The sequence below is a fragment of the Notechis scutatus genome, chromosome 7, assembly GCF_049901735.1.
Source record: "Notechis scutatus isolate UNSWTSFEM ecotype Mainland chromosome 7, rNotScu1.2, whole genome shotgun sequence".
Lineage (NCBI taxonomy): Eukaryota > Metazoa > Chordata > Lepidosauria > Squamata > Elapidae > Notechis > Notechis scutatus.
Genome location: NC_142015.1, coordinates 27,584,262 through 27,597,328, shown reverse-complemented (window position 1 = coordinate 27,597,328; position 13,067 = coordinate 27,584,262). Strand labels below are relative to the sequence as shown.

General features: G+C 52.3%; 1 protein-coding gene across 1 annotated transcript; it reads left to right on the top strand.

Annotated features, from left to right (window-relative positions):
• The first annotated feature begins 2,825 nt into the window (after positions 1 to 2,825).
• Positions 2,826 to 8,793, top strand: BUD13 (BUD13 spliceosome associated protein). The gene is made up of 11 exons (XM_026680969.2): positions 2,826 to 2,975; positions 3,273 to 3,366; positions 3,641 to 3,725; positions 4,328 to 4,385; positions 5,134 to 5,402; positions 5,541 to 5,863; positions 6,018 to 6,123; positions 6,485 to 6,623; positions 6,889 to 7,079; positions 7,482 to 7,563; positions 8,033 to 8,793. Exons 1-11 carry the CDS (start codon positions 2,851 to 2,853, stop codon positions 8,124 to 8,126), a joined length of 1,566 nt encoding a protein of 521 aa, XP_026536754.1. The 5' UTR covers positions 2,826 to 2,850; the 3' UTR covers positions 8,127 to 8,793.
• The last annotated feature ends 4,274 nt before the right edge of the window (positions 8,794 to 13,067 follow it).

The following is a 13,067-nucleotide window of genomic DNA, read 5'->3' as shown; positions in this document are numbered from 1 at the left end:
TTGTCCCTAAAAAAGATTCCTCTTTTCCCATCTGGTTTCAAAGCTTTGTGGCTTTTCTCCACCTTTTCCCTTTCTTTCTTCTCCCACCAGGCCTTTCTACCCCCCCTTCTCCTAGCCTCTGCCTTGCTAGCTTCCCTTCTCTGTTGTGTTCCTTTTTTCTTTTGTTTTCTATCATTATATTGATTTTGCATCTTATTTTTCTCTTTCTTGGGTGTTTTTTTAAATCTTAAGTCCTTCATTTTCCTTCCTCTCTTTCTTCCTTCTTTCTTAGTTAAATTTTGAGATTCATTAAAGATGGCTTCTTCTTCTTCTTCTTCTTCTTCTTCTTCTTCTTCTTCTTCTTCTTCTTCTTCTTCTTCTTCTTCCTCTTCCTCTTCCTCTTCCTCTTCCTCTTCCTCCTCCTCCTCCTCCTCCTCCTCCTCCTCCTCCTCCTCCTCCATCTGTTGTTGTGTTTGTTGATAGATAGCAAGCGCCATTTCTAAAAAAAGAAAAGCTTCTTTTACAACATCCTTGCCATCTTTTTTTGTTTGCTCATATTCTTTTCTCAGTTCCTCAACAGAAAAAGCCATTATAAATCTTTTCTTTTCTTTCTTTTTTCCTCTTTCTTCTTACAACAACCAAGATATTTCAAAAGTTAGAACAATCCCAAAATCCCAACGTCATCAATCAATCCAAGCCAAAACAAAGTTCTCACTTTCTCTTCCTGGGGTAATATCAATCAAAAAAAGAAAAACCAAAAAGCAAGTTTTTACCTTCTATAAAAAGACAGGTTTCTCAGTATCCATTTGTTGATTCCATAGGGAAGGAGAGTAAACTTTCCTTTCAGCACCTCAACATTGCCGCTTATTTTCTCTTCTGGAAAGTATCATTCAAAAAGCCATAATTTTCAGGATGTTAAATGTGTCTTAAAGTCCTGGGTCGACCAAGAAAAACTTTCACTTTCAAAAACTTTCTCCTCTCCCTCCTGCGCATTCTTGCCCAGCTGCCGGCTTCTTTGTGGCGGCCATTACGGACCGCCGCTGCACCGTCTTGAGAAAAGGGGGTTCTGCCGGCCGGGGAGGGGGTGTGCAACACCCCCAAACCCCTCTCCGGATCCCCCCTATCTTCAGCCACCCCTGCAGGGCAGCCTTAGCCTCCAAACCCATCCGGATCGGAGCACCAAAACGGCTAGCGCAGCAGGGATCGCGCAGTATCGCGAATCCCTGCCGCTAGCAAAGCCGACAAACCGGAAGTCCGTTTGTGTCCTTGTCTTAAAGTGGAGCGGAAGGGTTCTGCTGGGGGTCTTGGGTGAAGCGGTGACTTCTGGCTTCCTACCATTTTCCTCTTGAGCCTGGGGGGGGGGGGAACCCTTCTTTCTGTCAAGACTTCGCAAGCTGCCCTTGTACTACTACTAAGAGCCATGCTGGTAATTGCCTACAATTCCCCTGTAGCCTGATGGTGCGAGTGATGGATTCAGGGGCTGTAGCAACTACAACACAAGAGGTTGGCAATGTCCTGGCTTGGCCCTGGGCCCATAACAATGTCAATACTGGAATGATAAAAATTATACCTAACCAAGAAAAGCAACAGATCAATAAGCAAACCCCTCTCTGATGCCAATCTCTAATCCTTCAGAACTCAAGGCCCTGGGACAAGTGTGGGGATTTCGCTTGCTTTCTAAGCCCAAGCGAGGTGGTTAGGGCTGGGCAGACCTCTAGTTGGAGAGCATTGTGGGGCTCCCATAGCGAATCATCCTCCAGGTTGCCTTTCCCCAGCCACTGGGAGGATGTGGGGGAACCCCTCTGCTGACTAGCTCATGGCACAGAGGAAAGGAGCGGCTCCATCCAATTTCAAGTCAAGCAACAGGTCTTTGGATCGCTAAAATGCTTCGGACTTCGGGGGCCAACATGGTGGGAGGGCTACTGATTCTGGGGGCTTTGCTGCAGGTCTGGCGTGCATTTTTTGCTCCCAGTTTAAGAAGGCGAGGGGCTGTTGGTATTGGCCATAAGGGTGGTGGTAGCTTCAGAGCAGGGAAATTAGAACTGGACCCTCTGGTTGAAGAGGGGCTAGGAAGCAGAGGGCCTGGGGAGGGGCAGTCGGAGCTGCTTCTTGGGGTCGGCCGGCACTTTGAGAGGCAGACTGAGCTCTGTTGCAGGGGAATATTGCCAACTTATTGGCAGCGACGGGCATAATTAAGCCTGCCCGCCACTCTGGGCAACTATAAATAATATACTATATAAATATATACTGTATAAATATAGTATATAAAATCATACATTGCAATGTCCTACCTGCAAATGAATACTTCAGCTTCAATCATAACAATACAAGAGCACACAATAGATCCAAACTCAAGGTTAACCGCGCCAGACTTGATGGCAGGAAATACGACTTCAGCCAGAGAGTGGTCAATGTCTGGAATACTCCACCTGACTGTGGTTTCTTCCCCAAACCCCAAAAACTTTAACCTTAGACTGTCTACTATGGACCTCACCCCTTTCCTAAGAGGCCTGTAGGGGGCGTGCAAAAGCGCACCAACGTGCCTACCGTCCCTGTCCTATTGTTTTTTTTTATTTTTCTTATAAGTATCTATCTCGTGTATTCAAAACTATATTTATTCTAATATCTATCTTGTAAGCGATTGACAAATCAAATAAATACTAAAATACTAAAAATACTAAACTCGCAACAATCGAAGAAATTATCATAAAACGAAAGAGCTTCCAGGATGCGGAGGGGTCGCTGGCCGCCAGGGGCGCCGCCAGGGGGCGACATTGTGACCCGGAGACGACCACAGAGAGGAGCCTGAGGCTTCCGCTCGGCGGCGGCGGCGGCGGCGGCCTTGCTTCCGCTTCCTTGTCCCCAGAGAAGATGGCGGCGGCCTCCAGCCTCTCGAAGGCCGAGTACTTGCGGCGGCGCTACCTGGAGGGCAGCGTTGCGGAGGCGGACAAGAAGCGGCGGCGGAAGAAGAGGGCGGCGGCGGCGGCTGGGGGGCGGTGAGTGAATTCGGCCTTGCGGGCCTCCGGTCTTCCTGGGCGTCCCTCGAGGCCGGCGGGGGCCCGGGCCCGGGATCCCGGTGGGCGAGGAGCCCGGAGGGTCGGTCTCCCTGCGCAGCCCCGGCAGACGGGCCGCTTGGCCGCCTCCCTGAAGGGCAGCTGGGTCCCTTTGGAGGGCGCCCCGGGCGGGAGCTCCCCCGTGCGCAGGTCGGCCGCCCTGCGGGCCTCCCTCGGAGCGTGGCGCGTCGGGGAGCGAGGCTGAGCCGGTGTCGAAGGGGCTCCTTTTCCCGCCCGCAGGATGCGCATCGTGGACGACGACGACGTGAGCTGGAAGAGCAGGCCCGCCGAGGAGCCGGAGGAGGAGGAGGCAGACGAGAGCGACCTGCCCGTGGTGAGTAGCGGGGCGGCCGGAGCCTCGCCTGGCTTTTCCTTGCTGGTGGCCTGCAGCGCGGAGGGTTCCGAGGCCTTTTCCGTGGTCAAATGCCAAAGCAAAGCGACCAGTCGAGGCAGGAGCCAAGGCTGTCTCGGTCTTCGGGACCAGAGGTTTTGCCTTCCGAGCTGGAGCCGATCCTTGGGGAATTGTCGGACTGGTTGTCCGGTAGGAGGATTTTTAGCCGTGCAGGAAAAAAAACAAAAACAAAACCCGTCTTATCTGTTGTTTCCAGGTGGCTGAATTTATCGATGAACGGCCAGATGAGGTTAAGTGGATGGAAACTTTCCGAGCAAGTAATAAATGGAAGTTACTAGGAGGTTAGCAGTTTGGAGCTTCTCTGAGAGAAGGGTTTCCTTGTGCGTGAGACACTTGAGCTGGATTTACTGCATGCATCCTCTCCCTAAGCCAGACTCTGTGCTCAGGTAGTGCTGGCTGAAAAGGCACTTAAAGTCGTGGAACAGAACGATAAACATGACTGAATGTTTAGTTCTTTTACATCTGAAGAAAGGAAATTATGTGCTTGTAGAATTAATTCGCTGTGCCTAGCCTTGTATGAGGAATTTAGCACAATGTCTTGTTTGCTTCTCTAATAAGATGCTGTTTGTTGAAAATAGGATTTTTCCTCTGTAGGATATTTAGAAGATCCAAAAGTGGGAAAGTAGATATTGTCTAAGTTCCACATTTTACTTTCCTTTGAAAAAAAAACACATTAAAAATGAAATGTCTTTTCATCCTGGAAATCAGCTTTCTTCAGAAACAAATTTGGCGCCCTCCAGATCTCCAGGGCTTTCCTTGCTCTTTAGGAATTTGACAAGTTGTAATTTCTATATTTTGGGAAACAGCCATATGGAGAGAGAGATTTGTGGATGTTAGGGATGCATTGTGTATTAAGAAGGCTTTATGTTTTCTTTTTTTAAAGACCAGGATGAAGAGCCACAGTTATTTGGATGTTCTGCGTCAACCACATCTATAAGCAGGTGAGATGTAGGAACATTAATTCTGGCTATATTGCTTGTAATTAATCGAGAATATTTGTAGCTCGGGGTTGACGTGATTTTATTTCTTGGAGAGTTTTACAATATTTTGGAGTAAACCTTTACCACATTAATTGCATTGATCGCTGATTGGAGACTTTTTCATTTTGTGCAGAAGCAGTTACTTCAGACAGTTTGTGGGTGGAATAAATGGGAGCAGCACTTTTTTAAATACACAACTGCTGAATTTCCACACTATCCAATCCATTGATTCAGTGAAGTTTCCAAAACAAAAATCCACTGGGAATGAGCTTTCTATTTCCAGTGCTTTATTTAATTTATTTTAAATTTATTTAATTGTATTATTTGTACTTGTTTTCAGGATTTCTTTGGAAGGTGTTTAGTAGGAGATGCCAAGTAACATTCATCAGTAGTTGGACTGTCTTCTATTAAGAATTTGGATCTCTGCACTGGGCATGTTTTGAGTTCTCAGAACTCAGTGGCCCCGTCTACTTTTAAATTTTGTGGTTCTTGGGATTTTGGCTTAGGATGAAAAATTTGTGTTGCTTGATGTTATATGCTACTGCCAGAGTGCTGAATAAGCCAGAGAATTCTTGGATCAGAAGAATTTTCCCCCAAGGTACCTGGGCAAGGACCAAAAATATATAAAGCTTATCTTGCAACACAATGCTAATTGAAAGTCGGTATATTTGTTTGAAACTTAGATTGTTGCTTCTGTTATCTTACTCAGTTCAGAAACCTCCAGAACAAACAAAAAAAAGCATTTGTTGGACCAGTCCCCACCTAGGAGGCACCGTCATGCCCAGCCTGATCTGTCCCCTCAAAGGGAGCCTTCAGCAGGAGGCACAAATCGTGTCAAAGGCTCAAGTGGAAGCCAACGTGAATTGTTCTCAGGCGAACGCTCAGCCGGCCAGAAGTACAGGGAGGCTGCGGAGGCTGCTGTGTCTCTGCCTTTCAAGAAAGCATCTCGTGCTGAGGGAGACTTGCTGCCACCCAGAAGTGAGTAGCCTTGTGCTAAAGTACCTCCCCTAGTTTGGGGTGTGAGTTGTCCAAACCCCTCAGGGATACCTTGGCAACTATCAGCTGTCCTTGGTGATGCATTCTGAAAACGCCTCTTTTTCTTCATGGATTTTTCAGGCAACCTGCAGCCCCAGCCAACAACAGCATCAGCAAAGAAGCGGCAGAGACATGATTCGGAATGCAGTTCTGGGTCTTCTCCGACAAGGAGGAGAACTCAAGCCACCTCAGATTCGGACCTTTCGCCACCGCGGGCCACTGGCCAGCCCGGCACACGGCAACCAAATTCTCCTTCTGATCTCTCCCCCCCCAGAAGGAATCGGCACAAATCTTCAGATTCGGACTTATCTCCTCCTCGAAGAGGAGCAGGCCGCAAGTCCAGAAGCCCCTCTAGGGTCCTGCCGCGTCATCAGACCATGGAGTCCAACGGGAGCAGCCAGAGGGTGAGGCTTTGGCTTCCAGCAAGGACCTGAGATGTGCTGTGGTGCCCAGTTGGGGGGAGGAAGCCTTGCTCCAGCTGAGGCTGCCGGGAGGCTGTTCCATGAATGATTTATGGGACATGCCTCCCACGCTGATTCCACCTGGTGTGTTCCTCAGATGCTGTCAGGGGACAAAGCTGGCTTGGTATCAGCTGATCTGTTGAGAAGGGAGCAGCAGGAACGTAAGAAGGCTGGCAGGAGCAACAATAGCAAACATCTGGAGGGTGAGAATTTCTACAAAACCCTGAAATTGCACGGTGCATCCATAGCAGGGGCTTCTGCCCAGCCTTTTCCCTGTCAGAATCTGGTCCAGGGGGCCAGTTGGTTGGACGTTCAATGCAGGAGGTGGACTGATTTCAGAGGCTTCCACATTGTGTTCGCATTATTAAATCCTGCAGCTTCTTTCTTGAGATTCTCTGGGGAATCAAGCGTTGCCATTCAGCTCTGTTTCTACCCTCTTCCCTGCCGTGGTTTTGCTGTGACTGCAAGAATCTGGAGTAGTGAAGGGAAAGAGAGCTCCACCTGGGAGCATCCTTACCTGTGTGGCTGCTTTTGAATGCTCTCATGTATCCGTTTCCCCTTCAGATGAATCTCGGCATGCGAAGACAGTTTTCCGGGATGAGATGGGCCGGAAGAGGGACCTGAGGCAGGAGCGGCTGGAGCAGCGCAAGAGGGCAGAGGAGAAATCTGAGCGAGACGAGCAGTACGCCAAGTGGGGGAAAGGGTGAGCTGGCAGCCCTGGGAAAAGGGCCTGGGGGCTCCCACAGCCAGGGTGGGCTTCCGGCAGGGATCTCTATGGTTTTTTTTGACAAGGACCTGCCCCTGAACTGTCTTTGGGTGGGAGGCTGAGGTGGAACTTGAGGCTCCCTGTGTGTCGGTGTGCTCTCTTGCTACGTTGCGGCCCACAACTATGTTGTGTAGTGGTCTTGAGAGCGGTGGCATTCTGTGTCTCCTGCCACCTCATGACGTGAGCCCTGTGTCTTTTCCAGCCTGGCACAGAGCAGGCAGCAGCAGCAAAACGTGGACGATGCCGTGAAGGAGATGCAGAAGCCGCTGGCGAGGTACATCGACGACCAGGACTTGGATCAGATGCTGCGGGAGCAGGAGCGAGAAGGAGACCCCATGGCCGACTTCATGAGGAAGAAGAAGGCGGCAGCCAAGGAGAGGCAAGGCGCCAAAGGTCAGCAGCCTCCTCAGCCTGGCAACTGCGGGGAGAAACGGTCAAAAGGAGCAGCCAGCATAGAAAGGTTGTAGGGAAGAAGGTCTGGCCTTCTGGTGGGAAATCGCCCCCCAATTGGTCTCATTTCACTTTCCAGAGAATTGCTGGTTGACGTCCGAGAGAGGTGAATGCAGATAAAGGCATTTGCTAATATAATCACATTTTTTTGGCTCCCTGGTTGGTTTTTGTAGCTTACTGCAGTGATGGTACCTGCTTCTTGCCCAGGCATGTAGTACCATCAGTAAACCATCTCTAATACTTCCCCGTGTCTTGGGTCTGTGTTGTTGACGTGCCTGATTTATTGTAAGGGAAAAAGAAAGAAAGAATGAGCCTCCATGGTTTGTTTCCTTCCTTTTCCTCCAGAAAAGCCAAAATATAATGGGCCAGCACCCCCCCTGAACAGGTTCAACATCTGGCCAGGCTATCGCTGGGATGGAGTAGACAGGTAAGTCTGAGGATCCCTCAGTTCTGTGCCCCAAAGACCAGTAGGAAGGTTCCAGGCCTCTGCTTGCAGGGTTGACCCATGGCTGCAGGTTTTTTCTTCTTAAGGTGCAGCCTTGCCCTAACCTCAATCCTAACCCTGGAGGCTGTACATAAGCAGGGAGTAAATCCTTCACTCACGGGCCCTGGTGATGTTATCCAGTTGGGTAATAAAACGTCTGCGAGCAAACCACCAGCCGCACAGAACACCAAAGACTCCACGATGCAACCTCACATTCTTCCTTTCGCCTTTTCTCCAGGAACCTGAGAGGCAGCAGGGTTTCTATGCAGCTTTAGGGGGGCCTCTCTGGAGGGGAGTTGCCTTCCCTCCCCCCCACCTAGGGGGTGCTGAGGCTGTCAGACAAGCCGATTTCCCCCCAAAAAAACTATGCCTCGTCCCGTCTGGCAGCTGTTACTATCTTTTGCTTCTGCAGGTCCAACGGTTTTGAGAAGAAGCGCTTTGCCAGAATAGCAAGTAAAAAAGCAACCCAGGAACTCGCGTACAAGTGGAGTGTGGAGGACATGTGAGCGCCAGGGCCAGGCCGGGACACAAGACATTCAAAGGCCCCTCGGAAGCGGGAGGCTTCCTCCTACCAGAGTTCGCCTCCTAGAACCTGCAGGACAGCCTCTGCCCAGCACGGCTTCATAGGAGCCCCGGAATGCGGAGGGTCTTGGAAGGAGCCCCGAGAGCTGTTGGGGTGGAGACCCCCCCGTCGGTTGGTCCAGCTGGAAGGCAGAACTCGCAGGGCAGTGGAAGAGGCTGCGGCTGGCCGTGCCTCTTGTCCCAGAGGTGTTTGGGGGAGAGAAGATCTACGGCTCTGCGTCTCCCTGGACACGTTGCTTCTGTTGGACCGTTGGGTTGTGGGGCTTTCGCCCTTTCGGTCTCTTGTGAACTTGCAGGGCATCCTGGAGCGGCGGGGTGTGTGTGGGGGTGTGGGGGGGGGTGTCTGTTCCCCTTAAAGGACTTGCTGGCATGGTGGCCAAACCAGAAGAGGCTGATTGGAAAACCTCTTCTTGCTGCTTCTGCGGCGTCATTCCGGAGGCTGCTCTGAGGATCCCTGCAAGCGGCAGAGAAGGGCAAAGGGCGTCGTTAGGGAAAGCTGCAGCGCCGGAGCTCCGGGACTCTTCCCAGATTTTCAGTACTTGCTGCCATTGAAGCAGACAGTTTGTAAACAACAGGTTTCTCTTTTCCTAACTCTGCGCCTGGGTTTGTTTTTGAAACTTGTTACTTCTGAGCCATTGGACGTTTTGGAGGAGGGGGCATTGTCCCTGTGTCCCATGGCTGTGCATGTGGGGGCGATCTCCCATCCATGGCTGCCGGGAGGGGAGGGCTGCAGGGCAAGGAGGGAGGGCCCTTTGCTGGGCGGGGCTTGTCTCCAGCCGCTGCTGAGGCAGTGGCACCATTTGGGGAATGGCCCAGGAACATGGGTCCCCTCGGATCAGCCGCAGGACTGGGAGCTTCTGTCCTTGCCTGTCGTGGCCAACCTGAGCAAGCGAATCATGAGGCAGAGGGGGAAATGGGCAATAATTGGGCGAGTTACGCGCTATTGCAAACGGCCTTTGCGTATGATTTGCCTGCAGAGCACCAGTGTGTGTGCGTGTGGGGGAGGGGGGGGTCTGGTGCAGCCGGCTTTGCCATTCCTTAATACAGTTTGTTTAGGGATTGGAGAAAAAGTGGCAGGCAGGATGGGAGAGGGCAGCCTTGCGCCTACTTACCTGGGGATTCAAGGGAAGGGCTGGGAAAGTGGGAAGACCCAGAAGGGGGTCCTTGGCCTAGCTCCCCTCCCCCCCCTGCCCTTCCATCGTTTGGCTGTTCTATAGTTTGGACAGGAAGCCGGACGCTGGTGCTGATAATAAGCTTAAACTGGGTAATAAGCTTACGTGGCACATCGTGCATGTCGAGGACAAGCAATTAAGCCTCGCACATCATAATGAGATTTTTGTTGATGAGCTCCTGGGTGATGTGTTTGGCTAGGATTTAGGGCTTAGCTTTCGGTGTGCTCAGTAGCGCCCCCCCCACCCCCCAATCTTCTTCACACACACCCAGCAGAAACATGCCAGACAGGTCGAAGGAGAGGTGGATGCAGAGTTGGGTCAGGGTTGGTTCCACCGCCTGCCTGGCTGTGACCAGCTCTCGCCCGGGGGGAGACAACGGGAGGAAGTTGCTGCTCCTCGCATTGGAGCCTGGAAGCCATCCATAAAGGAAAAGCTGAAGGCGAACTGCAATTCCCAGCCTCCCATGTTGCCTGTGCAATGCATCCTGGGAGTTGGAGGACGCCTGGGCAAGGGAGGCAGATGCTCCTGCAGCGCCCACGGCCGCAGCCCTGGGGCTGTCCTGGAGGAGGCGGATGGGCCGGTTCCTCTGCAGATGGCTCTCCCTGGCCTTTGCCCTGCACCTGCGGGGCTGGAGCGCCTCCTCTCCCTCCGCTCAGAGGGAGCTGCCAGCTGGAGCTGCTTTCTGTTCCTTGCTTTAACGCCAGAGTCTCAGGCGGGAGGAATTACTAGGACCCCAGTAGAACAACCACATCCGGAGGGGAGGGCTTTAAAAACGCCACGTGGCAAAATGAATCTTTTTGGTTTTCCCTTTGCATCTAATGAGATGATGGGAGTTGTTGCCATTTCGATTTAGACATTTGGATTAAATCGGCAGCGGGCGGATTCAAATTAAGCCTCGGATGCCCGGGTGCCCTTTCCGTTAGGAGGTGAAGCACCCCGGGGAAATCCCCTCCTCCCCCCTCCCTCGTATAAAAGGCAGCTCGGAGTTTGGCACAGGGGACCCCCTCCCCTCTTTTCTGGGCTGTTGGCTAAACATGACTCATCCGGTGGGCCAAGGCTGGTTGGGGGGACGGGGGAGCGAGATCTCCGTGACCAGCTCAGTCGTGGTCCCAGAGGGCTGCAGTTCATGGAGCGGCCGTCAGGGGGCAGCAGCAAGCCTGAGTCCGGGGCCCAGGTTCCCCTTTAGCTCCTCCAGGTGTTCCCTGTTTGCTGGGTCTGGTGCCAGGCGGCAGGTGGTGGGGTTCCCTCCAGCAGGAGAAGGCCTCCCTGCTGCACCTGAGGCGGTGCATCGCAAAACCCTTTTCCTCCTGCAAGGCTGACGTTATGCTTATGGAAGGAAATCTGGTTGCTCAGCTCTTCAGAACCACCTTCCTTGCTCCACCTGCTACTACACGGTTTCTCTGCGGAAAACATCCTCCGGTCAGGAGAAAAAAAAAGGTGGCTTATACTGAACCCGAGTGGCTGCCTTTTGCTGGCCATCTGCTCCCTTTTCCTTCCCCCGTTTCTGCCTTTCCCAGCGGTGTCTCCACCTCCCTCCTCCCACAAGGAATCTTGGAAAGCTTTGGAGAGAATAAAAGTGCTTAGTTAGACCTGGAACTTACGATATGTTGTAGCCCCTCCGGTTTCATCTTCCGACGCTGTAAGGGAGCAACAGAGAAGATGCGCCAGGCAGGTTCTCTCCCCCTCCTCTCCTCCTGCCCCCTCAACATGCCCCCTTCAGGGAGCTTTGGTGACAAGCAGCAGAGACCCTCACGAAGAAAGAGTCTCAGGTGCGGGGGGGGGGGGGGTCCTGCTGCTCCCTGCAATCCTTTTAAACAAAGAGGCTTTAATATTTAGAAGTATCTCACTCCGGTGAACAATGGGAAGAAAAGAAAGGGAAAGAAAGCCGCCAGCTGGCCTCGAGCGGAAGAGAGTGGTGTGGGCGGGGCATTGATGGAGTGCTGCCTTTTCTATTACAGGCACCTCTGATAATGAAGTGGTAATAACCTGGTTAGTGCAGGATGGGTGTTCCTTCTCCTGCCATCTGCCTGTCTCAGGGTTAAAGACATCGCTGGCAAAGGAGGGTGAGGGAGAGGAAGACCCACAGAGCTACACTTGAGATGAGAAACAAGGCAAACCAACCCTGCAGGGCCTTTTGGCACCGCCTTGGAAAGCCTGAGCACGCCAACAGTGGCAGCCCTTTCCCAGCTCTGCGTCCCTCTGCATCGCTCCCTCCGCAAGACGCTTCTGGCCTCTCGGAGCCAAGGAATAGGAAAGCTTCAGAGGTGGAGAAAGGGCCACCAAAGGAGGGATTTTGCGGCCATCTACACCAGGGGTCCCCAACCACCGGTCCCCGGACCGGTACCGGTCCGTGGATCAATTTTTACTGGGCCGCAAAGCTTGGGCGCCGCCATCTTGTTTCGACGGCGCTTCTGGGTTTTTGGTTGGAAAGCGGCGTTTGGGTGCTCGCGCCTTAGTTTCGTCAAAGGGGCGGCGACGGCTTCGAACGAAGAGCCATCCCAATGGCGGTGGAGTCTTGCATTACTCAGGTACCGGTCCGTGGAAGAATAAATAATCGTGAAACCGGTCCCTGGTTCAAAAAAGGTTGGGGGCCACTGATCTACGCGGCTCCCCCTCCAGAAACTTCCAACCAACCCCGAGTGTCCAACCACCAGAAGGGGAGGCCCGTTGCTCCTCCAGCTGGACCCACCCTTGGCGCTGTCTGTCCTTGGGCCATAAGGGTCGCTTCCTCAGTGACCCGGCCGCATTTCATCTGGTTGTTGCAGGGACATCGCCCTCCTTTCCTTTCCAAATTGGCCACTCCCAGCTGGGAGGAAGGATGGGGTTTCTGTGTGGACCGACAATCTCGTTTGCTCATCCCAAGGGGGGCTTCCCATTTTAATAGCCCTTTTCTTGTAGTGGGTGATGTCTTTGGGGCTTTCTGTTCCCTCCCTGCCTCCCCCCCTTTGTGCGTGCGTGTGTGTGTGTGTGTAAATGAATGTGTGTTCTACAAGCAGCCAACATTCTGTGGTGTCACCAACCGGCTTAGCTCCCCTTCATTCCAGGTCATTTCCGAACACTTTTCTCCCACTGCTCGCCCTTCTTAGCTCCCCGTCTGTCGGTCTTGGGTCCTGCTCCATAAAGATTCTCTTCCACGTTCCCCCCGAGACTCTGCTTCTTCCCTCTGAAAGGCTGGTGGCCTCGTGGAATCCCTGCCTGCCTCCTTGCTGACGCTCCTGTCAGTCCGTGAGACAGAGAGGGCCTGCCGATGCTTTGTGATGATTTCATCTTCAATCCCGCTTTCCACCATTTACCCTGAACAAGTGTTAAGCTAAATAAATCCCCATTCCGGTTCATTAAGACCTTTTAGCTGTCTACCATCTGGGAAATGGACTGGTTTGGCTCGCATTTCTTCCCTCTGCCATTAATTCCGTTCTAGCTCCAAGCAGGCAGGCTGATGACCACCCCCTCTTCCCCCTGGCTGGCCAGAGAGTGTCCTCTACACCCCACCCTCCCGCTCCCTTCGCTCCTGCCGGATGCTCTGCAAGGCTGGCTTTCTTTGGTTTGCCCTGCTTAAATTTTTAAGACAAACAGTCGTGTAATGCATCGCCTAATGAAACTGTTTAGGGTAATTAATTATGTATCAGCCTTGTTTGCATGCCTGCTGCAGTTCTCTTTGCCTCAGCCGAGGCTCCAATCCGTCAAAGGCTAAGT

Bases quoted from the DNA above. Each gene is read 5' to 3' on its own strand.
- BUD13 (XM_026680969.2), top strand. From the start codon at position 2,851: ATGGCGGCGGCCTCCAGCCTCTCGAAGGCCGAGTACTTGCGGCGGCGC. The intron at 2,976-3,272 runs GTGAGTGAATTC...TCCCGCCCGCAG, and splicing joins GCGGCGGCGGCTGGGGGGCG to GATGCGCATCGTGGACGACG. The intron at 6,124-6,484 runs GTGAGAATTTCT...TTTCCCCTTCAG, and splicing joins CAATAGCAAACATCTGGAGG to ATGAATCTCGGCATGCGAAG.